The 27,680-nt window shown below is 48.5% G+C and overlaps 3 protein-coding genes across 4 annotated transcripts in view; 2 read left to right on the top strand and 1 right to left on the bottom strand.

Annotated features, from left to right (window-relative positions):
* CHMP1A (charged multivesicular body protein 1A) overlaps positions 1-4,036 on the top strand; it is a 28,024-nt gene extending 23,988 nt beyond the window's left edge. Inside the window, exon 7 of the mRNA XM_073605955.1 lies at positions 617-4,036. Coding sequence (XP_073462056.1) covers positions 617-638 — 22 coding nt within the window. The 3' untranslated portion in view covers positions 639-4,036. The remainder of the gene's footprint in view (positions 1-616) is intronic.
* A 646-nt stretch (positions 4,037-4,682) lies between these two features.
* LOC141112855 (uncharacterized) lies at positions 4,683-12,108 on the top strand. 2 transcript variants are annotated; one of them, XM_073605954.1, is made up of 3 exons: positions 4,683-6,619; positions 6,829-7,430; positions 7,555-12,108. In XM_073605954.1, exon 3 carries the CDS (start codon positions 10,692-10,694, stop codon positions 11,712-11,714), a length of 1,023 nt encoding a protein of 340 aa, XP_073462055.1. In that variant the 5' UTR covers positions 4,683-6,619; positions 6,829-7,430; positions 7,555-10,691; the 3' UTR covers positions 11,715-12,108. The 2 variants fall into 2 exon arrangements, with proteins under 2 accessions (XP_073462055.1, XP_073462054.1); XM_073605953.1 differs by having other exon boundaries at positions 6,829-12,108.
* A 1,734-nt stretch (positions 12,109-13,842) lies between these two features.
* The window catches only part of DPEP1 (dipeptidase 1), a 43,173-nt gene continuing 29,335 nt past the window's right edge, over positions 13,843-27,680 (bottom strand). The window contains exons 4-11 of the mRNA XM_073605947.1: positions 26,972-27,104; positions 24,226-24,376; positions 23,421-23,490; positions 22,063-22,239; positions 19,806-19,890; positions 17,699-17,774; positions 15,786-15,921; positions 13,843-14,384 (exon numbers count right to left, since the gene is read on the bottom strand). Of these exons, the coding sequence (XP_073462048.1) occupies positions 14,172-14,384; positions 15,786-15,921; positions 17,699-17,774; positions 19,806-19,890; positions 22,063-22,239; positions 23,421-23,490; positions 24,226-24,376; positions 26,972-27,104 (1,041 nt within the window). The 3' untranslated portion in view covers positions 13,843-14,171. The remainder of the gene's footprint in view (positions 14,385-15,785; positions 15,922-17,698; positions 17,775-19,805; positions 19,891-22,062; positions 22,240-23,420; positions 23,491-24,225; positions 24,377-26,971; positions 27,105-27,680) is intronic.

Below are 27,680 nucleotides of genomic sequence, written 5' to 3'. Positions count from 1 at the left end.
CTTGCTAACCCTCAGCTCCTGCAGGAGGAAAATACAGATGATCGGTCCAGTAAAGGCTTCTCCTCCTCTCCCTCCCACCATCAGCTGATGCAGGGGGAAAATACAAGGGATCGGTCCAGTAAAGGCTTCTCCTCCTCTCCCTCCCACTATCGGCTGCTGCAGGGGGAAAATACAGGGGATCGGTCCAGTAAAGGCTTCTCCTCCTCTCCCTCCAACTATCGGCTGCTGCAGGGGGAAAATACAGGGGATCGGTCCAGTAAAGGCTTCTCCTCCTCTCCCTCCCACCATCAGCTGATGCAGGGGGAAAATACAAGGGATCGGTCCAGTAAAGGCTTCTCCTCCTCTCCCTCCCACTATCGGCTGCTGCAGGGGGAAAATACAGGGGATTGATTCCAGTAAATGGCACCCCCGCTCCTGTTCAGGTTTCGGGGGGTCGAAAGGGACGTGATCTACCTGTCACCTGCCTCCGATTTGTCATTATACTATATACTATATACTTGTGTTTTCTTGTAGACATTCAGTCTTTAGTAGGTGTGACATTCATAGGGCAGACAGGAGTTTTCACAATTCCCGGCTCTATGGTCAATTACTAACTTTGATCTTTTCTGTCTTTCAGACTGGCGGCACTGAGGAATTGATGTCCTGCTTCTTCTGCACCCCCCTCTCTCCTGGGCTGGAACGTTCTGGAGTTTTGGGGTACACTGGGGTCACTTTATCACGCTGTGGCCTTCACCGATCATTTTGGGAGGACACGGGGGGGGGGGCGGGGCCCTGGGTTATACTGCTGCTTCTCTCCAGTTTCTCTGTTCTTCCAGATCTTGAAGCTGGTCCGTTTATTGATGTCTTGGCGCATGATATATAAAGCCTCGGCATTACATAATGGTCCCCTCTAATGATATACAGATCCCCAATTCTGACTCTCCTCTTCCTTCCTCCCAAAACAAAGACGACACTATTCTCAATACGCCTTTCTGCTGTAACTACCCAGAATGCCTCTGTCAGCAGACAAGAGTGTTCTATACATAACATTAATGATATTACACTGTCTGTGGTCCTATCAGACTGAAGTCCGCCTTTATAATTTAAAGTGAAGGTTCACCCAAAGCCAATGTATAAGCTTTGAGCAGATGCAGGCAGTTTGAATCCTCAATGGCTGATTGGCTTATCCAGTTCCAGAATTCCGCACCGTCTTGGCTCTACCCACCTGCTGCAGCTGATTACGCTTTTTTTTCTTTTTTTTTTTCTACTGGGTTCTCTCTTTATTTTTTTTTATTTGTTGTCCTGAAGAGTGCAGCAGGAGGACTGAGACTTCTATGGTTGTCATGGGAGACGGGGAGATTATATCCCAGAATCTGCCACAGTAAGCCTGGATTGTGGGTTCAGTCTGCAAGTATCCGACCTATCATTGTCTGGAATATCGGTGATGGGCGGAGTTAACCTCTCATGCCGGTGTCACTTGATTGGCTGCGTTGCCGCAAGATTAAGTCTTCTATGTTTACTTTCTGTTTTTAGGGTTCATTCACACCACATCTCCATTTTTTTTAATTGCACCCCAAAACACATATACAGTACCCTGTAGTACGCCAATATGTGCCGGCGCCCTTTGTATTTTACCGCGTTTAAAAAAAAAAAAAAATGGCACATGACTTATAATATATAAATATAAATTTATATATATATATATATATATATATATATATATATTATAATATTATAATTTTTTTTGTGCATTTAGAGACATTGGGGTGGATAAAGTGGCTGTAAACCCTCCATATCCCCAGTGAAGGGGATCTTGTCCTCGGGTGATACACAGAGATGAAACGAAGCCTGTCTATTGGCAGACCCTTCTTCTCTACATCCATTCAAAGCACTGAATTTAGAATGTTTGTCTGAGAGTTCAGAAAAAAAAAAAAGGGGGCGGAGACCTGAAGTCACACTTACTCTGCAGAGCTCAGTAAGAGCTGATTGGAGGGAAGGGACACCCCCCGCCTCCCCTTTCACACAGCTCACAGGAACAGAGCTGAGGCTGTCAATCAACTGGAGCCCCCCCTACCCTGTCACCTTTTTATCTCTTGGTGTCAGGAAAACTTGTCTCAGAAGTGACTCATGCTGATAGCAGAGGAAGGAGGCAGCGGACAGAAGTGACACTTAGTGCTCTGGACTGAGACAAGTGCTCACTATAAAGGGATATGCTTTGTTCAGATTTCATGTCTGAGGTTTACAACCACTTTAAAACAAGTAGACTGAGCACTCTTCTAGTGCAGTTGCTCAAAAACTTAGCAGATAAAGGGGAAGCTCTGCTGAATTCCATCATCCAATCATGTGCAATCACATTTTTTTTCTCTTTTGCTTGCATTTGATTGGGTATTCTTTGTGAAGCTTCTCCTTTATTTACTAAGCTCTGGAACACCTGCACTTGCAGATTACGCCGTCTATTTGCCTTTAGTAGATCCACCCCATTGCCCCACTTCAAGAAGAATCGGCTGCCTAATGCTTGGAGCGTCAATGTTGAAGCGCATGGATTGTGGTGTAACTGAACCCTTGGTGCCTCCTAAATCCTCGGTCTGCAGGGTTTCCTATACTTATAATGCCTGTTTCTGTTTACCTTCTTCTTCTTCTTATCCGCGCCTTCCAGAATGAAGACCTATAGATCCTCCTATTGGTCAGTCTGCTCTCTCTAGGCGGCTGATACAGTCTCTCTCTCTCCTAACCTTACCTTGTAAAATGAAAGGGAAAAGCTGATTGGTTGCTCAGGGCACTACAGACAGTTCATAAAGCTTCTAAAGCATTGCCATGTGTACTGTTCAGTAGTTCTCTAGACAGAGGAGTTCATTGTGGGGTGATGGGTGTCTTCATGTACAATTTTTAGTACTTTTATGGGGCAAGGGAAACCCTCCCTGTAAAATATCGCCTCAACTGCAAGAAGGGGCTGCTCCATCTGACCGACACCATGGGGGGGTGGTCTGGTAGCCAAGGACCTCAGTTGGCTCGAAACTGGTCTTCTGTATCTTCCATTTTCAGGGCTGCCTCTTGACACCGATTGGCTGTAGACTCTGGATAGGAGCCTGATCTAGTGACCATTTAAAAAAAACTTCTCTCCCGCAAGGAGCTTCTCTTCTTAAAGTTCAAATCCAGGAATTCAGCTCCTTTGTAAAAAGTGAAGGCACACTATGAGTTAAGTCCAAGGAGGTGCATGACATCATCTGAACTTATCTCTATTATTTATATCTGACAGGTTTATGTCTCTGCCGGAGCATAACGCTGACACCCAGGGCTGTGAGAGAGGCAAACGTAGCCGCTATACCCCGCCCCTCCCCTCTGCTGCCCATTCAGGGAAGCCTTTGTATTTTGTGAATTTGCATAATACAAAGGCTTCTGTGATTGGCTGCACCGACGCTAATGTTCAGCATCAGGTCCCCCATAAACACAGCGATTATCTGTCTTCCGGAAGTGCAATAAAACTGTCAGATGTAAATAGAGATCAGCTCAGGAGATGTCATGCACCTCCTTGGAAATATGGGAGTGCGCCACTCCTAAGTGATCACCTCTCCTAAGAACAGCTGTCTCCGCAGTCAGGCAGGGTGCTGGCACTGTTTGCAACAGAGATAATGGAAAAATAGAACGCTGGATAGCCGCACTCCAAAAAAGTTCACCTTTATTTAAAAATGAATATCGAAGCATCACAGGGAAATACAGACTAACTGCACAGCTACTGACGCGTTTCACACCAGATATGGTGCTTAGTCATAGCTCACATTGCCCTGTGATGCTTTGATATTCATTTCTTAATAAAGGTGAACTTTTTTGGAGTGCGGCTTTCCAGCGTTCTATTTTTCCATGCACCTCCCTGGACTTTACTCATAATGTGCCTTCACTCTTTACAAAGTAGCAGAATTCCTGGAAATCGGCTGTAAGCCGTCTCAGGAAGTAGATCCGGAGTCTACAACAAGTCAGTAGATTAAAGATGAACAGATATGAGACAGCATTGTTTTATGCAGATGTGTGTTCCTTTAATAAAATGTATTTTTACATATAACCGCCCTGATCTGTCCTAATATCAGCCTCCCCTCACCCCTGCACAGAAACCATTGCACTGTGAGGGAGGGGCAGTACTAGGAGGCAATCAGGTGTTGCATTAATATGTACTGAAGGGGGGCACGCAGACAGGAGGAGAGTGCGGAGTCAGTAGAGTTGATGATCAGTATGTGGATCATTGCCTGATCAGCTGACTGTGGGCGGGGCGGGGGGGGGATGGGCGGGGGTGTAACTGCTGTATTTCTTAGCTGGAAGCATTGTCACCGTTCTGGCTGTGCTGTCTGGCAGAGGAGTGTGTGAATTACAAATCTCTGGGCAGAAAAGACAGATCACATGGGTCTAGTTGCTTGCTTGGAGTTCATCTTTTGCAGTGGTGAGGAGAGGATGGTACTATGAGGGATGATGTAGATCAGGGCTGTCCACACATTGGAAGAAGAGAAGTTGTCACATAAAATACACAATGAGGGGAGCTGATGAGAAGTTCCTTCTGCAGTCCTCAGCAGGTACGTGTGGTCACTATAATGACAGGTCCCCGGCAGCCGCACCTACCCGCTGAGGGCCGCACCTACCCGCTGAGGGCCGCACCTACCCGCTGAGGGCCGCACCTACCCGCTGAGAGCCGCACCTACCCGCTGAGAGCCGCACCTACCCGCTGAGAGCCGCACCTACCCGCTGAGAGCCACACCTACCCGCTGAGAGCCGCACCTACCCGCTGAGAGCCGCACCTACCCGCTGAGAGCCGCACCTACCCGCTGAGAGCCGCACCTACCCGCTGAGAGCCGCGGGTAGGTGCTACAATACGCACCAGCCCTAATTGCCAATGCGAACGTAGCCTATGTTCGTGCTGTGGGGGGGGGGGGAATCGAAATCTCAGGGGGTGCAGACCACCCCAACACACCCCCTAGATGTGGCCATGCAGCATTTACTTGCCTGCATTCCTTGCTGCTGTGCTATTGCAAACATGGCAGCCCCGGCACCCCCCCAGATGTGTATTTTGCCTGGCCTGTCAATGTGTGCTGCAGCTGCTATGTTTGCATGGCGCATCCCCAGTGTCCCTACAGCTGTGCATGGGCCGGGCCTGTCTGGTGGCTGCTGTGCTTACACCACTTCCTGGGCGTCCCTCCAGACAGTCCCGGGAGGCATAACAAACTCTCTGGGGCTGCGGGTTGGACACACCCAGTACTGATCAAAAAGGTACCCCATTAAACTCAAATTCCAGACTAACCCTACGCTAACCAACCTGTGTAAGAAAGTATATACTTTATTATTTTCAGCCCGTTCACATGATCCCCTGTGCCAACCATTGGTGGCTGCAGGGGATGCGGACAACAGATGAGCCAAAGAGTGGCGTCACCGTTTCAGGCTTTTACTAGCCATCAAAAAAAAGAAGAAAAGATCGATCGCACACTTGAATCTAAAAGATGCTGTAGAGATTTTGTTATTGTCATGAGCCAGACAAAATTGCAACGGTGACCAGTTGACGCGTTTCACACGAAAAGAACTGTGCTTGTTCACAACGTGCTTTACTAGCCATCAGTGGCGGCCGGTGTTTGCCGGTTGGCCCCGCACTTACCCCCATCGTGGCGGGCGGCAGGTAGCCTGTTGCAGCGGCTCGGCTCCGAGTCCTCTCCTCCATGGCGGCTTTCAGCTCCTCCCCTCCTCCTACTCCTAGGCATCCAATAGGTTCACCTGTCCTTTCAGCCAATTGGGTGACCAGTGTCAAAGCCCGCTTCCTGATTGGCCGGGAGGAGAATCAGTGTTACAACAGATACTATTGATTCGCTGTTGTAACACACCTGGGTGGGCTCGCTCTCTGAGACCTGATCCCACCCTATATTGAAGCCTATTAGAGTCTCTGGCTCTAATCTGTGCTTAAAAAAAAAAAAACCCTCCGCATTGAAATCTGGGCCGTGTCCTGATAGGAGAAGCACTGCTAGCCATTGTCAAGCTCTCTCTCCTCCCCACTGCAGCTGACATAGGATCACGTGACCGGACCAGAGCGGGCTGAACGTAGGTAAGTATATGAATCTTTCTTACACGTCGGTCAGCATAGGTATTAGGTGGGGGGGGGGACATTTTTAAAACAAGTTGGATTTAGCCAGGAATTATACTTTAAACAGCCAGTCTGCACCGGTATACAAATACTTCATGTATATTGAAGTCAGGGGTGAAGTATATATCGGAAGGATCAGGTCTTTCTATACCATGAGTGTGGAACATCTGGAAGGTGCGGCCCCCTTACAGTCCTATATCTGGAGGGTGCGCCCCCCTTACATTTATATATCTGGAGGGTGCCTCCCCCCTTACATTCATACATCTGGAGGGTGCCTCCCCCCTTACATTCATACATCTGGAGGGTGCCTCCCCCCTTACATTCATACATCTGGAGGGTGCCTCCCCCCTTACATTCATACATCTGGAGGGTGCCTCCCCCCTTACATTCATACATCTGGAAGGTGCGCCCCCCTTACATTCATATATCTGGAGGGTGCCTCCCCCCTTACATTCATACATCTGGAAGGTGCGCCCCCCTTACATTCATATATCTGGAAGAAGCGCCCCCTTACATTCATATATCTGGAAGGTGTGCCCCCCCCCTTACATTCATACATCTGGAAGAAGCCCCCCCCCCCCTCACATTTATATATCTTGAAGGTTCCCCACCCCCCCCTTACATTCATACATCTGGAAGAAGCCCCCCCTTACATTCATATATCTGGAAGGTGTGCCCCCCCCCCCTTACATTCATACATCTGGAAGAAGCCCCCCCCCTCACATTCATATATCTGGAAGGTGTGCCCCCCCCCCTTACATTCATACATCTGGAAGAAGCCCCCCCCCTCACATTCATATATCTGGCCTGAGGCTGAATGTGAGGATGTGAACTGGCTGGAATGTGATCTGTTTTATAATGTAGTGTTCTGCAATGTGCGAAGGACACCACACTATAACATCTTATCTTACTGAAGAGCCGTCTTCCCTTTTCCCTGTAACTGCTCTGTGTCATTGGAAGGAATGTTGTGCCTAATAAGACGGTCCAGGCCTTCCAAGTCCGTTCTGGAGAAAATTCCATAACTTCTTCCCCTTGGATGACTTTTTCTTTCCATATCTACAGTTAAGCCAGAGATGAGACTGAGCGCTTCTATTAGCTGAGGGGGTTCCCCGTAGGCCCATTCACACTGTCGAAAAGCCTTAAAGCACTTTACATACAACGCGGTACGGTTCTGAATTTAAAGCTGAATTCCAGGCATTCAACAACTTTGCAAAAAGTGCAGACACGCTATGAGTAAAGTCCAGTTAGGTGCATGTCGGCTCCAGGGACTTATCTCTGTTAGTTCTATGTGACAGGTTTATTGTACTCCCAGAGGACACACTCCGGCTGTGAGAGGGGAAAAGCATACAAAGCAGCTATGCCCGCCCCTCCCCTCTGCTGCCCATTCACAGAAGCCTTTGTCATTTGTGAATGAGTTCACATAATACAAAGGCTTCCATGAATGGGCAGACGGAGGGGAGGGGCAGGCATAGCTGCTATCAATCAAATCCAGTGACACAGTGTCAATGGATGCAGCAGCAGGACTCGGGAGCCCCATGGAAAGCGACTCTCCGAGGGGGTATCCAATGAAGAGGAGGAGTCAGGAGCGCCGCCGGGGGACCCCAAAAAAGGAGGGTCGGGCCCGCTCTGTGCAAAACCCTTGCACAGAGCAGGTAAGAATCACATGTTTGTAAAGGTTCGGTTTTTTGGGTTTTTGTTAAATTAGCAATCACTTTAAGACGTGCTGCCAGCTTGTTCAAAGTAAATGGGCTGCCATAATGTACGAAAACGCATTGTGTAAACGCACATGTGTTATGGCAAGGTGTAGTGTGAATGGGGCCTGTAGCTTATTGATGGAATACTGTACTTGGTACGATTTGTCTTCTTTCTGCTTCCACCTCTCGCAGCCAATGGGATTACAATGTGCTGCTTTGGTGTGCCTGGTAACCTGCTGCCAGGCAGCGTCAGACTTGCCGTATTACCACCAGTGAGGCCTTCAGGAATGTGATGACGGAGTGAAAACGCGTCAGCCAAATGTTATCAGCTGAGGCTTTCTAATATCTCTATTTAAAGCAAAAAATGTTAAATAGTGTGGGGGGAGGGTTACAACAGGTTTACATGACTTCCTCTATTGGGGAGATTTCCCTTCATTGTCACTTGAGACAGGAAGTGAGGGAACCCCCCCCCAGAGGGGGCTTTAAAGAAGCAAAAAAACTGCAATGTGGTGGAGCCACCAGAGTCCCATAAAGTGTGTATATAAAGTTAGATGATTGATTTGATCAGTGAAATACTGTTTCGGTGGACTGGCCCTTGCAATGCCCAGGTTTCCATGGAGACGGCATTATCAGCACTTTCCGGGCACCCCAACCCCCCACCCCCCCCCCACCCCGTGTGATGTGCCACCATTTACTCCACGCTGTTGCCGATTTATGTTATTGTGCTGTAGTTCTCAGAGCATCCCAATATAAATCTATTGTATTTTTTTATTCAAATTTGCCTTTTTTTTTCTGCTTTAGTCTTTTTTTTTTTTTTCTTTGGGTGTAATTTATCTGTAAAGAGATGTTTTGTATTTTATGTTTCAAAATAAATTCTGATAATTCCTAAGTGCAGCGTTTTTGTTGTGGAGTGTATGACGTTCTTCATAATGTGGTTCCAGGATGTGATACAGGAGTAGGAGCCCCTTCACCCCCGGCCATTATGTTGTGGGAAACCTTTAAGGGCCCGTTCAGGTGTCAGAGTTGTGTTTGCGGTGCGTTAAATGATCATGTGTCACCCCGTGAGTTAACCACTCGCCTACCGGGCACACCCCCCCCCCTTCCCGCCCAAGACAATTCTCAGCTTTCAGCGCTGTCACACAGCTTTCTTTTGGTGGTATGCTAAAAAACTAAAAAAGCTTAAAAATTTTGAAAAAACAAAAAAAAAACTGTTTTATAACATTTTCCAAACAGGTCATTTTTCTAGTTCATTGTTGTGCACCGATGAGGCTTCACCTGATGAGGCTTCACCTGATGAGGCTTCACCTGATGAGGCTGCACCTGATGAGGCTGCACCGATGCCAATGAGGCTCCACTGATGAAGTGGTACTGGTAGCCACAGATGAGGCTGTGGTGGCTCTCTGTGTGAGAGGCCGATGCCCCTCTGAAAGAAGCCGGTGATTGCTTTTTTTTTTTTTTCTCCTCATGCTGTCAGTGTGAGGAGAAAAAAAAAAAAGATTACCGATCTTCTGTTTACATCATGTGATCAGCTGTCATTGGCTGATCACATGGCTGTCACGTGGCTGTGATCAGCCGAGTCTCATTCACTGGCTGATCACAGTGCACCGTGCGCCCACAGGGGGGCGTGCAGCAGCGTGATCTCAGGAGGACGTAAATGGATGCCCTCTTGGCAATTATGGGCCGTGCTGTAGCCATCTTTCGGCTATGGAGCGGGCGGAAATGAGTTGACATGCATTGTGGTAAAGAGGTAATGAACCCAAAACCAGAAATGTCATATATTGCAGCTTACCAATCATTAGATGTGGCGGCTGCATTTGTTTTCTGGGGTTTTTTTTAGGCTTTTCCCCTTTGTTTTCACCTGGTGATCTGGCCAGTAACACACGTCCTGTATTAGAGCGCCCCCCCCCCCCCCCCCCCACTCTGAATTACACCAACCTCATGTTGACATATTGTCCACTCTGCTCCTCCCAGGACATCCTTTTCTCTACGCTCCCTCCTCACCTCCTCCCATGTTTGCCTCCAGATCCTCTCCCATTCTCTGGAACTCCTTACCCCAATCTGTTTGGGTATCTCTTACCCTGTTCCCTTTTAGGCGATCCCTGAAAAAATATTTATTCAGAGTAACCCACCCCACCAAAAAATGAACGGCAGCCATCTCCATCAGCTCATCCCCCCACAGTTTTATTACCTTTTGTATCACCTCTCCCTCCCTTTTTAGATTGTAAGCTCCATGAGCAAGGCCCTTCTAATCCTTCTGTATTGAACTGTGTTGTCTCCCTTTATATTACAATTTCTGAAAAAACTGTTGGCACGATATAAATCATGTATAATAATATCCGGGGTGGCGTTCCAACCTAGACAAAAGGTTTCCGTGGGGAATTGTTTCATTTGTTGGTGATCTAATAGGGATAATGTATGTAGATGCCGCAAAATATCATCTGTTACATTTAATGAAAAAAAAAAAAAAAAAATACACCTATGTGCCTGTAAAAATCCGGTCTCATCATGGCACTGGGGGCCGACCAGACCTCGGCTTCCCCAATCGCCTCTCCCCTGTCCGATGAGCGTTCTGTTACTGTAGCACAGTGACGTGACCGTGCGCTCAACTCCTAATCTACATGCAGGGCGCCAGATGCATGAATTCCAATGGGGGTTTTTGTTTTTTTGGAAGTGCGTGATTACAGCCCGAGGCTCTAATTGGCTTAAAAAAAAGGGTAGGCTCAGGGCACAGAACACTGCACCAAGCCCACCCAGTTGTGTGACAATAAGGAATAAATAGTCACTATTGTCTTCCCGATTTCTCTTCGCGGGCAATCAGCAAGTGGGTCTTAAGACCCGATTGGCTGAGAGGAGCAGTGATTGTATTGGCAGCTGAGGAGGAGAAGAAGACACAGGGTGAAGCTGAGGAGATGCAGGGTGAAGCCGAGGAGGAGAAGGAGGAGATGCAGGGTGAAGCCGAGGAGGAGAAGGAGGAGATGCAGGGTGAAGCCGAGGAGGGGGAGGCGCAGGGTGAAGCTAAGGAGGAGGAGATGCAGGGTGAAGCTGAGGAGGAGGAGGAGACGCAGGGTGAAGCCGAGGAGGAGAAGGAGGAGATGCAGGGTGAAGCCGAGGAGGGGGAGGCGCAGGGTGAAGCTAAGGAGGAGGAGATGCAGGGTGAAGCTGAGGAGGAGGAGGAGACACAGGGTGAAGCCGAGGAGGAGGAGACGCAGGGTGTAGCCGAGGAGGAGAAGGAGACGCAGGGTGTAGCCGAGGAGGAGGAGGAGACGCAGGGTGAAGCCGAGGAGGAGGAGGAGACGCAGGGTGAAGCCGAGGAGGAGGAGGAGACGCAGGGTGAAGACGAGGAGGAGGAGGAGACGCAGGGTGAAGCCGAGGAGGAGGAGACGCAGGGTGTAGCCGAGGAGGAGAAGGAGACGCAGGGTGTAGCCGAGGAGGAGGGGGCGACGCAGGGTGAAGCCGAGGAGGAGGAGGAGGAGATGCAGGGTGAAGCCGAGGAGGAGGAGACGCAGGCTGAAGCCGAGGAGGAGACGCAGGCTGAAGCCGAGGAGGAGGAGGAGACACAGGGTGAAGCCGAGGAGGAGGAAATGCAGGGTGAAGCAGAGGAGAAGGAAATGCAGGGTGAAGCCAAGGCGCAAAATGGACGTGGCAGTCGGAGTTTAGTAGTAAGCTGTGATTGGATTTATTGGCAGCCGAGGAGGAGAAGGAGACGCAGGGTGAAGCCGAGGAGGAGGAGAAGCAGGGTGAAGCCGAGGAGGAGACTCAGGGTGAAGCCGAGGAGGAGGAGGAGATGCAGGGTAAAGCCGAGGAGGGGGGAGGCGCAGGGTGAAGCAGAGGAGGAGGAGGAGACACTGGGTGAAGCCGAGGAGGAGGAGATGCAGGGTGAAGCTGAGGAGGAGGAGGAGATGCAGGGTGAAGCCGAGGAGGAGGAGACCTAGGGTGAAGCCGAGGAGGAGGAGGAGACGCAGGGTGAAGCCGAGGCGCAAAATGGACGTGGCAGTCGGAGTTTAGAAGTAAGCTGTGATTTGATTTAGATAGTTTTCTGTCTCTTAATGAACACAACCAACACACTGAGGTCTCAACAAATTGCTATTTATTTCTAGTGTATTTATTATAAACATATTAGCACTTGTATTTTTTTTTTTTTTATCCCATAAAATCTATTATTCGGCTTTGTTTGACATTACATCTTTACTTTTTTGTTAGTGTTGGAAGCACTGTTGTGTTTTTATTGCTGTGTTTTTATTGGGAAGATTAAGGCCCAGCACTCCACTGATGGCAGGTAAGAGTATTCCCGGCTCCCAAGCCTGTCACATTGGGTCACCCCCCCCCCCCCCCCCCGCTGACCATGTGTCAAAGCCAAGCAGAGGCGTGTCCTAGCCCCAAATCCAAGAGAAAAGGAGCTGGCGGAAGACTGTTAAATTCAATGCCCAAGTAGCTTTATTGTTCTGGAGAAGCAACACAAAGCTCCTCCTGGGCTGTTCTCTGATGTTTCACGCAAAACTGGGCTTAAATGATCTCTATGGTTAAAATATAACTAAAGGAAAATCTTTCTTCCTTTTTTTTTTTTTTTTTTTTTTTTTTTTTTTTTAGTTTTGGATGGACTGGAGAGGGATTATATCACTGGTTCTCAACCTCAGTCCTCAAGTACCCCCAACAGGACATGTGGGAATTTCTCTTAGATAAAATAGCCGTCCAAAATACCAAGCCATTGACTCTGATTTAAAGCACTCGTGCAAGATGAAGGAAAACCTGCAAACATGGCCTGTTGGGGGGACTTGAGGACAGGGCTGAGAACCCACTGGATTAGAACACCTGTCAGTTTTTATTGTTGTTGTCTGTGTCGCCGTTTTGGGAGAGTCACCCTATTTTGTCCGGTTCTTCATTATCATTGAAAGTGAAAATAACCGAAAACCCCAAATTTTGGGTTGTCCCCAGAAAAGTAACGAAGGGGAAATCTTCCAATGAGGATACTAGTTCTGGTGACCCCCAAGGAATTCACTTTTATTTGCAGGGATTTCCTCTTAATGTTTGGTTATGGGACAGGAAGTAAGGGTAAATCTCCTCAATGGGACACAGATGGCGGGAAAAAAATAAATCTGACAGGGCTTATAACCCCCCTTGCTATATCCATAATAATAAAAAAAGTTCTGCCTGTAGTTCTACTTTAAGCCCGGTTTTGTGTGAAATTCATCAAGGGAGGAGGCCCCAGGTGAGGCTTCATGCTGTTTGCCCAGAATAATAAAGCTACCCTTGAATTGGGTTTTACACTGTGCAGAGGGGACACAAAGAGCAATAAAAACCTGCAGAACTTCTGACCCTTAACAATTCCTTTTAAAATTCAAGTTTTGGCTGCAGTTTGGTGTTAAAAGAGAAGTATCAAGTTTTTTTTTTTTTCTCCCAACCATACTTGCCTAGGTAGATGCCCCATCTGTCCCCCGCCAGCACTACACTGAGAACTGAGCGATCAAACACCGGCAATCGCTCGGTTCTCAGGGCTCCCTGAGCAGAGAGCTGGTCACTGTCAATCACTGCTCTCTGCTCTCTGCTCTGCTCCCCCCCCTCTCTCTCACTGGAGCGCTGGGCTGTGGAGGTGGGCGGGACCGGCCGGCTCAGCCTCTCAGTGGCTCGCTGAGAGGCTGAGCCGGGTGCCGTTCCAGGCACGTGGGCAGATCCCCACTTCATTGTCGCAAACTTTTGCTAGCGTGGACCGGCTCTGTGACGTCCGCCGACAACGGGCTTCAGCCCACTGTCTGCTGAAAACGAGCCACGAGTGCAGAACGAACCGCCAAAAAAAGCTTTCCCTGTACCTCTCCTTTAACGAAAGATACAGGCCTTTAAATATAAAACCATGAATCTGAATATATGAGGTTGAATCTGACCATGAGAGTGAACTGGTTATTTCCATTACCTATGCTTGGTTTCAGCATTTTCTGTATCCTTGCTCTCTTTTTTTTTTTTTTTTCTTGGAATCCTATAATTTAGCAAAGCTATATGTATAGATGCATGTGCTGCAATACCCAAACTTTCCAGTAGGTGGTATCTGAAATATCTGCCCCCCCATGGTCTGCAAAGACTCTTCCCCCAATCAGATGTTTTTTTGTGTTGAAGCTTGAGAAACGTCCCATTGAGTTACTGAATAACACCTCTGGTTTCCTTGCCTCTTGTGTTTTGAGAATAGCCCTGTAAGTCTAACCCAATTTTTAAAACAGAAGGACTTGAGCCCAAACTTAAAAGAAAAAAAAAAATAGCGCACATGTGGAGTCAATAGCTGAGGTGGTACAGTAGTCCCGGCATCCTTATCAGGTTCCTCCTTTTTTTTTTGCATTGCTTTGAGCCCGTTGTCCATGCAATATCAGTCTTTTTGTGCACTGGGAATGGATGAAGAACGCCCTTCACAGAAATAGTGCAAATAGCAGGCAGAGAAGAAGAATGCCTTGTCCCAAGAGCTGTCTGTTCGCTGTACTAGGAGTGGTTTTAACCGTGGGGTTAGCAGTGGGGATATCAGCGGGGATATTATAGCCCCAACCAGTGCGACAGCTACTTTTAATCTCCTCGTATGCAATGGGTTCATCTTTAGGGATATCCGCACTCGTTCTATTACTTGTCTAAAAAAAAAAAAAGAAAGAAAAAGAACAAGAGTGATTGGTTGGTTGTAGACATTTCTTAATGAAGTGTTAAAAAAATTACATAACCTTTTAACAAAAATAAACTCCAGACAAAACTTTTTCCCCCCCAGTTTATAGACTTGGAAAGAGAGTTGAGTTTTTTTTATTTGCTGCAGTCTGTGTAACCACTAGAGAGATTTTCCTTAACTTCCTGTCAGGACAGGAAGTGAGGGGAAATCGCCCCAAAGGGGTTCAGACTGCAAATAAAAAACATCCCCCGGTTCTGTCTCTATCTCTTTCCTTCCAACTACCAAAAGTTTCGGCTGGAGTTCAGCTTTGATACTAAATGTTAAAAATGACTAATGTCCATCAACCTCTCAGAATAATAAAACCACCATGGTGGTTATTATTATTATTATTATTATTACTATGTGTTCTGACGTACATTAAATGGCCAAAAGTTTGTGGACACCTATCCATCACACCTACCCATTTGGCTAAAAGTATGTAGTAGTTACATCATAGAAACGTTGTTTCCAGTGAAGGGTATTGGCAGAGGTGTACCTAGACCCCAGTGCAAAAAAACATAAAGGTGCCCCCCCCCATGGTGGCAGAACGCCAGGGCCTGGTCGCAAGTACGACCTTCGTGACCCTGGTAGTTCTGCCACTGATGTCAGCAGTTTTTATTTATATATAAAATATATATATTAAAAAAATTATAATTGTATTTTTAAAAAAAATGTTAGGAGCCCCATTGGGGGTGTTGGTGAAATATCAGGGGTCTAAACCGACCTCTGATGATTGAACTTTGAGACAGAGAAAGGAGATTGAGGACACACAGCCCTCAATCTCCATCTCTGCAGCCTCAGCTGCACAGAATGAATGGAGAGGAATTGCTCTGTACACCTTGGAGGAACAGTTTGGGGAAGGTCATTTTTTGTTCTACCCTGACTGTGCCCCTGTCTACAAAGCCAGCTCCATAAAGACATGGTTGGGTTTGATGTGGAGGAACCCAAGTGGCTGCAGGGCCCTGACCTCATCCCTACTGAACACCTTTGGGATGAATCGGAATGTCAATTGGGAATCGGGTCTGACTTCACAAATGCTCTTTTGGCTGAGTGGACACAAATTCCCCCCAGACACACACTCACAAGTTTGGGTGGAGCATCTTCCAAGAAGAGTGCAGGACATTATCGCAGCAAAGGAGGTCAACTCCATATTAATGCTGGTGGTTTTGGAGTAGAATGTCCAGCCAGCTCATATGGATATCCATTGGCAGTATAGTGTTCTACTATGTTAGCAATACCATTTTATCTCCCTTTTTTTTTTATACGTTCCCAAATTTTGTTTGCTTTTTGTAGCTGATACTTGGCATTGAGATGTTACAATGTAGACACTGACCGCTTCCACTTCTTGGAATACTCTTAAAAAGTTATAGGCCAAGGCGGCCTTAATTTCCTCCTCTGGCCATCCTCTTCTTAGCAGTTCAGCTACAAGATCCGGGTATTTGGACACGTCTTCCAGGCCATCGGGCACTCTGAGGAGAGGGAAGTTCTTTGATTACTCTCGGACAGAATCGACAATGTGGGCACATTTAATTTTATACAAGTAGATCAGAGTTTTCTGTTTCCCATCAGCTTTTTTTTTTTCAGTTTATTTTAGAGCAGATCACACGTGAAAGAAGTAGGACATCCTCCACCTTCCATCCAACAATGATATTAAGAATTGAATAGGTAGGATGCAGATTTTACCCTCAATGCAAGTATAGTGTGAAATTTGCTTTACTAACTTTATTTTAAACAATCTTCTGAAAATACTAGTAGCCTGGCTGTCATACTAATCCTTTTAGCTTTAGTACCGGCCTGAAACCAATACGAGGCCAGAGCAAATTCGGTCCTACTTATTCCTCATCAGTAACTCGTGATATCTTCTCTTCAGGAGGCAGAGCTCACTAATAAGTGCTCCTTTATGATACAAATAAAGAGGAAATTATATTTGACTCCTCTGCATTGGTTTTTTATTACCTTTACTACCAAGAGCCATGAAATGATGATTCCAACACACATGCCAACTGTGAGCAAGATTTTAGAAGCACAACACATCAAAAGGGACCCCGAGATGCCATACTTGATATTTTTCAGACATGAGCCCTTAGCCCTTTTTCATAGGGATCAAAGCAATGGGAGGGAATTTACAACAAGTAAGACCACTGACAGCAGACTGGTGAGGGGTTAGAACCCCTGTCAGATGGTTTTTACTGTGTCCCTGCTGAGGAGAAATCTTCTGATAACAGCCCGACTCCAGGCACAGTTTTCTTCCCCATGCAGTAAGCCTGTGCCTGCACTGCATGGGTCAGCTGCTATTTTTTTTTTCTAGCATTGAGAACAAAGTTCATACTCGCCTGATCCGCCAATCCTCAGGAAAACCGTGCTCCCCCACAGTCCACCAGTGGACTGTTCCTGTCTATGGAGCATGCTCTGAACGTGCCAATGTCAGGAACAGTCCATCTTCAAGACTGCTGGAGCACGGGGGTGCCAAGACAGGTCTTGTGCGGGGAGGATCGGTGGGTCAGGTAAGTATATCTCCAATGTCCTCCTCTCCTAGATCAAAACAAGCAGTTAAAAAAAAAAGTTGCCTGGAGTTCTGCCTTAAGCTGGCCATATACAGTGCTGACAATTCACCTGATGCTGCTGAATCTGCTGAAACTTGAGCTATGGACGGACCTGTCGGCACCACCCAACTCAATAAACTTGGAAACTGGAAAATCAAAGAAGCCGGGAGGAAAAATGTCAGCTGAATGGTGACTGCATCCAAGCATTTTGTCCAGGGGGATCCGACACAGAGCCTTGGGTACCTCAATAGGCATTCCCTATTTCTCTCCCACTGATTTCAGTTGTGGGAGGTCCCCCAAAGTCTCTCTTCCTACTGGTCTCCAACCTCTCCCACCAATGTCATCACCCACAATATAGGGTCAAGGTCCACCGCTTGTCCTGAATTGTACCCCCAAGACACAAGAAGAGGGCTGCTCTCTGCAAAGCCGGTATAACGTGTTTAAAAAAAAAAAAAAAAGTTCTACCTTTTACAATCACGTTAAGTATCTTTTTTTTTTTTTTTTTTTTTTTTTTTTTTAAGACATTGCTGTCCAAAAGCTTCCTCCAAGGACTTGTTCCAGCACACGTTGTTCAGTGTAATGATCTGTCAAAGTGTTCTGGAGAACTCGGAGATCTTCTCTCTGAACAGCCAACTGAACAGCAGAACGTTCCTGTTTATTTTTATTATTACAAGCCTTGCCGTTTGATGATGTCAGCACTTACCTGGGCACACCATCGTAATCCCCTCCAAAGCCGACCGACTCGTAACCAGCAATCTTCTTAATGTGATCAAAATGATCTGCAAACATCAGAGATAAGAAAAGTCAGAGCGCTGCGCTACATTGATGACATTTCAGAAAATGTGCTCAGCAAATGTCCGAACACAACGCAGATTCCTCTCTCCCGGATCGAACGCTTTCTTGTAGAGGGCACACAAGTACTAATTGTCTGCCAGTTAAACTGCATAGAATCCCAACAAAGTGATATTACACGCTCAGGTTTTTTTAAAGGATTTTCAGCAGCTGATTTCATCATTACTGAGTATGCAGCTTCTTTATCTTCACCACCTTCAATGTGCTATAGGCCAGGCGGGGCCTTATGTCATAAGACGTCCACCCAGAACGTGCCGCTCGCACGGCGTGATCCTGGCACCAGCTGCATCCACTGGGCACAGACGATGACTGATCACTATACCGGCACGCTGCCAGTACCATGTGGTCGCTGTGACCAATCATATTTAAAAAAATTGAAAAAGAATTATTAAATATTTTTTTAAAAATTCCCTATGCCTCTTACTAAATACCTTGGACTGTCTACTTTCCAAAAAGGGGTGATTTGGGGGGTATTTGTACTGTCCTGGCAGTTTTGAGCCTCAAGAAATGAGATTGGCCGTCAGTACATCCAGGATTGATCAATTTTCAGACATATGTTATGTACCCAGGGCTTTTTTTTTTCTCAGAGAATAGTTGCAGGTACTCTCCTGTTCCAAGTCACTCCTTGTCTCCACCCCCTTACCCACCATGGAGCACGGTCCCTTGGTTCCACCCCCCTACCCACCATGGATCACGGTCCCTTGGTTCCACCCCCCTACCCACCATGGAGCACGGTCCCTTGTTTCCACCCCCCTACCCACCATGGAGCACGGTCCCTTGTTTCCACCCCCCTACCCACTATGGAGCACGGTCCCTTGGTTCCACTCCCTTACCCACCATGGAGCACGGTCCCTTGGTTCCACCCCCTTACCTACCATGGAGCACGGTCCTTTGGTTCCACCCCCCTACCCACCATGGAGCACAGTCCTTTGGTTCCACCCCCCCTACCTACCATGGAGCACGGTCCTTTTGGTTCCACCCCCTACCCATCATGGAGCACGGTCCCTTGGTTCCACCCCCCTACCCACCATGGAGCACGGTCCCTTGGTTCCACCCCCCTACCCACCATGGAGCACGGTCCTTTGGTTCCACCCCCCTACCCACCATGGAGCACGGTCCCCTAGGTTCCACCCACCTACCCACCATGGAGCACGACCCTTTGGTTCCACCCCCCTACCCACCATGGAGCACGGTCCCCTAGGTTCCACCCACCTACCCACCATGGAGCACGACCCCTTGGTTCCACCCCCCTACCCACCATGGAGCACGGTCCCTTGGTTCCACCCCCCTACCCACCATGGAGCACGGTCCCTTTGTTCCACCCCCCTACCCACCATGGAGCACGGTCCCTTTGGTTCCACCCCCCCTACCCACCATGGAGCACGGTCCTTTGGTTCCACCCCCCTACCCACCATGGAGCACGGTCCCCTTGGTTCCACCCCCCTACCCACCATGGAGCACGGTCCCTTGGTTCCACCCCCCTACCCACCATGGAGCACGGTCCCTTGGTTCCACCCCCCTACCCACCATGGAGCACGGTCCCTTGGTTCTACCCACCATGGAGCACGGTTCTTTGGTTCCACCCCCCTACCCACCATGGAGCACGGTCCCTTGGTTCCACCCACCTCCCTGTACTGCTAAACATGCACTACAGACCAGTGTTAATTTTGAAGTCAAATTTCAATCTAGTCTTAGTCATTTGACTAAAATTACATTTTAGTTTTAGTCGTATTTTAGTCATCTCGGTCGTTTTAGTCGTATCTTAGTCAACTAAAATAGTATTAATTTAGTCGACTAAAATGCTTTAGTCGACGAAATTAACACTGATCAGCATCCTCCTATTTTGTATGCATGCAATGGCACGGCCGGGGGGACGCACACACATCCATAGTCAGGGAGATGGGGGGGTGCTGGGCCCAGCAGGGGAGATGTCGCCCCCAAATTCAGCCCTTACTTACCAGCAACATCCGATATATTGGCTTTCTGGCTGCAAGTGACGTAATCATTGTAGAAATTCACCATCACCAAACCTTTTTTCTCTTTCTGATTAACAAAAAAAATAAATAAAAATTTGGTCATTAAAACTTTTTTCCATTTAGTCCAATTGGGGAATTCATTACTAATCTGAAAAATACTAAGCATTCTTCTTAAAGGATAACTCCACTTTTTATAGCATGATTACAGAAAAGTGTATACAGGCTCGTTATGTATCTACACAATACTTATGAGCACAATAAGGCTGGTTTAAAAGTCAAAGATTTTAAATTTAGTGTGCATGATGGGGATGACTTGTTCAGGCTTTAGTAATGTTTCATTACCATGTTACAAGCGCCCCTAGAGGACGCACCCTCAAAGTGAACCCGAGACCTGCCATTCATCATTTAAGTATTTATATATTTTAAGCAAGCAGCAAATAAAATTAAAAAAAAAAATCAAGACCTCGCTGACCTCTGTAGTTGGAGAAATTTCACATTTCATAGCAGAAATCATTCTGAGGTCATTCAAGTTATTCTCTCAGCAGCTCAGCTCTCTGCTCCCCACCCCCGCAGTGATTTAGCAGCCTACTAATCTTAAGAATGCAAACACAAAGCAAGAGATTTGTGGAGAAGTAGCAGGAGGAGCTGCTGAGAGAATCGCTTGAATTTGATTTGACCATCATACCCTTTTTGTCGTATGTGAGACCTCCCCAAACCATGGCTATTACTATGGAGTGGCCCCATCTTTTCCAGCTATACCAGCCTCCTGGTCTCTGGGAATGCCTACCATAAGATTTAGGAGTGAGCGTGTCTGTGGGAATGTCCACCCATTGTGCCAAAAGAGAGTTTGTGAGGTTACATAGCGAGTCTGGATGAACAAAAAATAAGTCTATCTAGTTCAACCAACCAGGCCAGATTGTAGGATCCTTCTGGGGAGGTCTCGCCCTTTTGGCTTGCCATTCTCGGCCCCGGATGATAGGATACCTGCGGCCATGAAGCAATGTATTGTGGCTGCAGAATGCAGGCCCGCTGATAAGGCAGTACAGCCGACCCTCCTGTAATGGGCCCGTCCCCATCAGTTTAAAAGGGGGGGCCCGGACACCTGACGAGCAGGAGGGCCAGCTGTACTGCTTTGTGACTCTTGTAAATCCCCCAGCTTTCTCCCTCTGGCTGCGCTGGGTGGGGGGAGGGGCTGGGGAGATCCCTTCTAATATTTGCCCCTTCCACCCAGTGCTAGGATAAGGTAATCTAGAGCCCAGGGTGAATATGCCAAACTGCACCCCCCCAAAATGTGTGGGAATTATGTGTAAGCAAAGATCCATCCACAAAAACTGAGCACTAATCTGCATGCTTACCCCTTAAGCATACATTCCCCCACCCCAAAGAATATCACCCCCCCCCCCCAGCGACCCCTAAAATCCCCCCTTCTAGCACACATATCCTCCCACTTCAAACACCCCCCCTTCCAGCACAAATACCACCTCAATCCCCCCTCCTAGCACCATTCATCTTCCTTCCACCCCCCCCTTCCAACACAAACCCCCCTAAATCAAAACTCTTAGCACACTCCCCTCAAATTTCACCTCATAGAATAATACCTCCCACCAACCCCCAAATTCTCCCTTCAAACAAAAATTCCCTCCCCCCAATCTCCTTGCAGTGCCCCCCCACCTCACATGATACCACAGTGCCCAGGGCAGCTGCAGCTCCTGCCCACTCCTTTGTCCCAGTCCTACTTCCACCCACTGTCTATGCCCCCCTCCCCCACAGCGCTGCCAACTTCCCTCCTCTCCTCTCCCGCCGGTAGCTACTGCGGGCACACAAGGATTGTTTCAGCATTGGGGAGCGGGGAAAGGGGCCGGTCATTTACCAGCCCCTTCCTTTCCTGAATGAACACAGTGAGTGATCAGTACCGATGGCTTCTACACCGATGGTGTCCACTCATAACTGAAGCATAGTAGACTGTATCAATGTTTGACAAGAAGACCTGGCTCACAATTGCTATCTCCGTTCATCCCAAAGGTATTCAGTAGGGTTGAGGTCGGGGTTCTGTGCAGGCCACTCAAGTTCCTCCACACCCAAATCATCAAACCATGTCTACATGAAGCTGGCCCTGAGCCAGGTACACAATCAACGGGAACAGAAATGGTTTTCTTTCTATTTGACGTTACATGGAGATCACCTAGGGAAGTTCTCATGAGATATCGATTGAATCTGCAGCTCTGCTCCTTCTACTTACCACAATCCTGAGTACGTCGTCCGGCACGTTTCTACTGCTATTGCACACCGCATAGGCGGACGAGTGGCTGAATATCACAGGAGCCTTGGAGACCTCCAGAGCATCTTTCATGGTCTTCACCGAAACGTGGGCCAAGTCTATGATCATCCCCAGGCGGTTCATCTCCAGCACTACGCTCTGCAGGGAGGAGAGAAGTCTATGAAGATCATAATATGGATACTGGACAAGCTATAGAGGGCGGGTACCCTATGACCTACCCTCTCCTCTTTCTGGTAATATTGGGAATATTTCACTTTTTAAAAATGTATTTAAATTTTGTTCTGAAATGTATAAATAAAAAAAAAGCCATAGTCTCTAACAGGCGTCAAAAAAAGGTAAACAGCGAGCGCCATGAACATTCGCTTTCCTAACACTGAACCGCCTCTCCGCCAATCAGGTGCTCGGGTCTGTTACCCGTCACCTGATTGGCTGAAACAGGCTATGGGGATCTGCGGGCAGGGGGCTTATCGGAATCTGGAAGCTCCCTTTAACAAGGGGGTCCCCAGATCCCGGCCCCTCTCCCCTATGTGAATGGGTATCGGCACATTGTATCCCTAACATTCACCAAAAAAAAAAAAAAAAAAAGTGTCAAAAAGTAAAAGCCACAAAAGACGTGACGTTAACGAGTGACCCCCGCCCCTTCTGACATCATGTGCCGTCAGAGGGGGCAGGGTCATCCTGTTACATCTCCAGGTGGCCCCGCCCTTGCCTATAAAACAGCTGTCACAGCCAAGAGACAGCAGTCGCCGGGACGCCTCTCATGGAGGTGGAGTATTTTCAGGTTTTTTTTCCTATTTTTCAGGTCCGTCGGGCGGCGTGATTAAAGATGGATGGACATCATGGGACACTTTTTTAATTCTTTTTTAATAAAAGAATTGTCAAAAACTGTGTATTGTGTTTTTTACTTTTTGCCACTTTTTTCGGTGAATGTGTAGGTTGTACCCCATACCCATTCACATGAGGGCGGCCGGGATCTGGGGACCCCCTTGTTAAAGGGGGCTTCTATATTCCGATAAGCCCCCCTGCCCACAGACCCTGACAACCAATGGCCAGAGTTGTGGGGACAAGGTGCTTTGGGGGTGTTCGGCCCATCCCTATTGATTGTTACACAAACCCCTGAGGAAGCGAGGGCGTAATCTGCATTGTATGTGTATAACAATGTTTGGTGCATTCCTCTGTTTTTAACTTTTTTCTATGTAATAAAGTTCATGAATTTGCTTTTATTTAAAGTATTTATATTTATTTACCCTCCATCATTATTCCCTTGGCCAACCCTATTTTTTACTTCTTTGTGTTGTTCTGTATGCTCTCATTCTTACCTTTCCAAAGTCAGAGAGTCCGTTGCTTTTTGCTGGATCTACTTTATCATCCACAAGCCAGTTATCCACCCTGAGTAGACAGAATAATGAAGACGGGTTTATTAGTAATCAGCAATTCAGACATAAACCTCCCCTCCCTCCCCCCCCAGTCCGCTCCTGTATTCATTTAAAAATTGCTAGGGCTTCATCTCACCTTAGTGTTGTTGTGCGTTGTTTCCTGTGCAGCCCATTGATTCTGATGCACCACAGTGCAATGCAAAAATGGGCCCTAAAGCTAATTTTTCATGCCACGCACTGCAGCTCTAGAATGCTGTAGAGAAAAAACCTTACTATTTTCTCTGGAAGCCATGGTCTCTCTGCAGAGGTCTCACATGCCCCCGCTGTCAGTGGTAGAGCTCTCCAATTAGCAGGGAACATGAGCTTTGCTGATCGGAGAGCTATAGATCTAATTTAGTGATGCAATGCCGAGTGACAAGTGACCAAGAATTTTTATTTTGCAGTGAAGAGTGTGAAATTTTTCATCTCTGTTCCCCCTGGTATCTACTAACCCTCCAGTAGAATGACATCTGGTCGCTGGGTGCCCCTCCCATATTGGCGCATACAGGCACAACCCTACCATGACCAATCCCAAACCATCTGGTTATTATCCAAGATTATCCATAATTGTTGGGCCAACTTTTCATTATCTACATCTTTAATGGAGGACCTGCTGCCCGTCGGGTATGGAGAAGCTGGAGCTCCCAGCATGCTCTGCCAGTAGCACCACACTGCCCAACCCTTTATCACACCCGTATATTGATCTTACCATGGTGTGTTACAGCTGTGCGTTAACGTCATATAACGCACCCCCAGGTTGTAGAAGGTGCGTAGGACCCCCAGACTACTGTCAATTGAATGTCCTCCTTCCACACCAATCAGACTGGCCACCTTCTTAGCTTGGAAGGCCTCAAGGATCCCTAGAAAAGAAACATTAGTGAATGTACAATGGAAGTCCAAGGACTTATTGATAGGTCATTGTATAATAATATTGTAGCACCCTGGTGTTTAGGCGTGGTTACTAATCAATTTAGTTTGCCAGGTAGTAATTGTCCTGGCTAATTGTTAAGAGATCCACTGATTCCTCTCTAATTCTGGAATTGCTGCACTTTTCTCTTCTGTCACTAGGTGGCATTGTAGCTGGTGACATTAGACAAGGGCATAGCAAGGACAGATTATGAATGGATGGGGTGTCTCAGCCAATGGGCAAGGGTCTCTTTAAGCCACATGGCCTGCTGGGAGAGCCTATTTATTAGGGTGGAGTCAGGTGATCGGGGGTTCTGTGCCACCTGGACGGCTGTCTGGGTGGATGCGGGTTATGTCGCCCCGGGCTGCTAGGCCAGAAGCCTGAGGCCTATTCCGGGGACACCGGGCTGCTAGGCCGGAAGCCTGAGGACTATTTCGGGGACACCTAGCTGCTAGGCCGGAAGCCTGAGGCCTCTTCCGGGGACACCTGACTGCTAGGCTGCCTGAGGCCTATCCAGGAGCGGGAGAAGCAGCATAGGGTTGGGACTGCAGGATTGGAGTCCAACCGAGTTGAGAAGGTTCAGCCGGATGGGGAACCAGATGTAGGGAAGCAGTGGTCACTGAGGGACCATCCACCTTGTTACCGGAGACTACTGTGAGTAAACTTGAGCCGGTACCTGAGCAGCCTTTTCACCAGCTGGGGACGGTGAAAAAGTGGAAAAGCTAAGCCATCTGTTATTACCTCCCTGGGCTGCCCGACTCTTATTTTTGTTCTGCTAAATATACAATTGGAAGCTTTGTTAGGTCTGTTTAATAAGGGCAACAAAAATACCTGTTGATCCTGCCAGAAATCTTGTCAGCAGTGGCAGTCATCACATCTCATATAACAGGTTCACTTTAATGTAAATAAGGAGGCTTCTGTGACTATTTCCTCAAATCCCCTCACCTGCCACGGATCCCCTCACCTGCCACGGATCCCCTCACCTGCCACGGATCCCCTCACCTGCCCCGGGTCCCATGACCTGCCACGGATCCCCTCACCTGGATCCCCTCACCTGCCATGGATCCCCTCACCTGCCATTGATCCCCGCACCTGCCGTGGATCCCCTCACCTGCCCCGGGTCCCATGACCTGCCACGGATCCCCTCACCTGGATCCCCTCACCTGCCATGGATCCCCTCACCTGCCATTGATCCCCTCACCTGCCGCGGATCCCCTCACCTGCCCCAGATCCCCTCACCTGCCCCAGATCCCCTCACCTGCCCCAGATCCCCTCACCTGCCACGGATCCCCTCACCCGGATCCCCTCACCCGGATACCCTCACCTGCCCTGGATCCCCTCACCTGCCCTGGATCCCCTCACCTGCCCCGGATCCCCTCACCTGCCCCGGGTCCCATGACCTGCCACTGATCCCCTCACCTGGATCCCCTCACCTGCCATGGATCCCCTCACCTGCCATTGATCCCCGCACCTGCCGCGGATCCCCTCACCTGCCCTCGATCTCCTCACCTGCCCCAGATCCCCTCACCTGCCGCGGATCCCCTCACCTGCCGCGGATCCCCTCACCTGCCCCAGATCCCCTCACCTGCCACGGATCCCCTCACCCGGATCCCCTCACCTGCCCTGGATCCCCTCACCTGCCCCGGATCCCCTCACCTGCCCCGGATCCCCTCACCTGCCACGGATCCCCTCACCTGCCACGGATCCCCTCACCTGCCACGGATCCCCTCACCTGCCCCGGGTCCCATGACCTGCCACGGATCCCCTCACCTGCCACGGATTCCCTCAACTACCCCCGGATCCCTTCACCTGCCACAGATCCCCTCACCTGCCACAGATCCCCTCACCTGCCACAGATCCCCTCACGTGCCCCGGATCCCCTCACGTGCCCCGGATCCCCTCATCTGGATCCCCTCACCTGCCCTCAATCCCGTCACTTGCCGCGGATCCCCTCACCTGCCATCAATCCCCTCACCTGCCACGGATCCCTTCACCTGCCCCACATCCCCTCACCTGGATCCCCTAACCTGCCCTGGATCCCCTCACACGGACCCCCTCACATGGACCCCCTCACCTGCCCCAGATCCCTTCACCTGCCACAGATCCCCTCACCTGCCCCGGATCCCCTCACCTGCCCCGGATCCCCTCACCTGCCCCGGATCCCCTAACCTGCCCTGGATCCCCTCACGTGGATCCCCTCACCTTCCCTCAATCCCCTCACCTGCCGCGGATCCCCTAACCTGCCACGGATCCCTTCACCTGCCACGGATCCCCTCACCTGCCCCAGATCCCCTCACACGGATCCCCTCACCTGCCCCGGATCCCCTCACCTGCCCAAGATCCCCTCACCCGGATCCCCTCACCTGCCATGGATCCCTTCACCTGCCACGGATCCCTTCACCTGCCACGGATCCCCTCACCTGCCACGGATCCCCTCACCTGCCACGAATCCCCTCACCTGCCACGGATCCCCTCACCTGCCCCAGATCCCCTAACCTGCCCTGGATCCCCTCACATGGATCCCCTCACCTGCCCCGGATCCCCTCACCTGCCACGCTGCCGACACATAGGAAGTCCTCTGGGTATTTCAGACACATGCCATGGATGACGTCTATTTGCTCCAATGTCCTTCTCACCGCGTCCTTCCCCTGCGTGTCACACGGGACGTACGCCGCCCAAAACTACAAAACATGGAAAGAGAACCGAAACATTGTATTGTTTTTGTTTGTGAAAATTTTGGAATTGAAAGCATAGAAAAGAAACAAGCAAAATTCAATTCACCTTTGTGTGCTGGCCCAGCTCCTCTGCCCCTCCCCTCCTTATATAACCTTTTTAGTAGCTCCTGGGGAGCAGCGAAGGGGATACAAGTATAGAGGGTAGACATGTGCAATTCGTATCGTTCCAAATTCGTTCATTCAGAAATATCCGAAGTAACAAAAAAACAGTTTAATGAATCTTTCAGAATATTCAGAAATTCGAAAGTTCGGAAATTCGAAAATCCGGAATATTGGGAGTTCCGAAACCCGAAAATAAGAAAGAAAATCCGAAAATTCAAAAGAACGAAAGTCCAAAAATAAGAACGAAAATTTGAAAACCCGAAAATTCGAAAATCTGAAATATTAACTAATAATAACTTAACTATTAATAAACTATTCAATTTATAGGTATTGGAATTTCCTTTCACATTTGGCTGATAGTGAAAGTAACGAATACGAATTTATCCGAAGTTATAAAGTATCCGAAATAACGAATGCCGC

Source organism: Aquarana catesbeiana, linkage group LG11 (genome assembly GCF_042186555.1).
Source record: "Aquarana catesbeiana isolate 2022-GZ linkage group LG11, ASM4218655v1, whole genome shotgun sequence".
NCBI lineage: Eukaryota > Metazoa > Chordata > Amphibia > Anura > Ranidae > Aquarana > Aquarana catesbeiana.
The sequence above is the reverse complement of the archived record's forward strand: the minus strand, read 5'-3'. Positions and strand labels throughout refer to the sequence as shown.

Excerpts from the sequence above, each read along its gene's own strand:
- LOC141112855 (XM_073605954.1), top strand. The coding sequence starts at position 10,692 with ATGCAGGGTGAAGCCGAGGAGGAGAAGGAGGAGATGCAGGGTGAAGCC.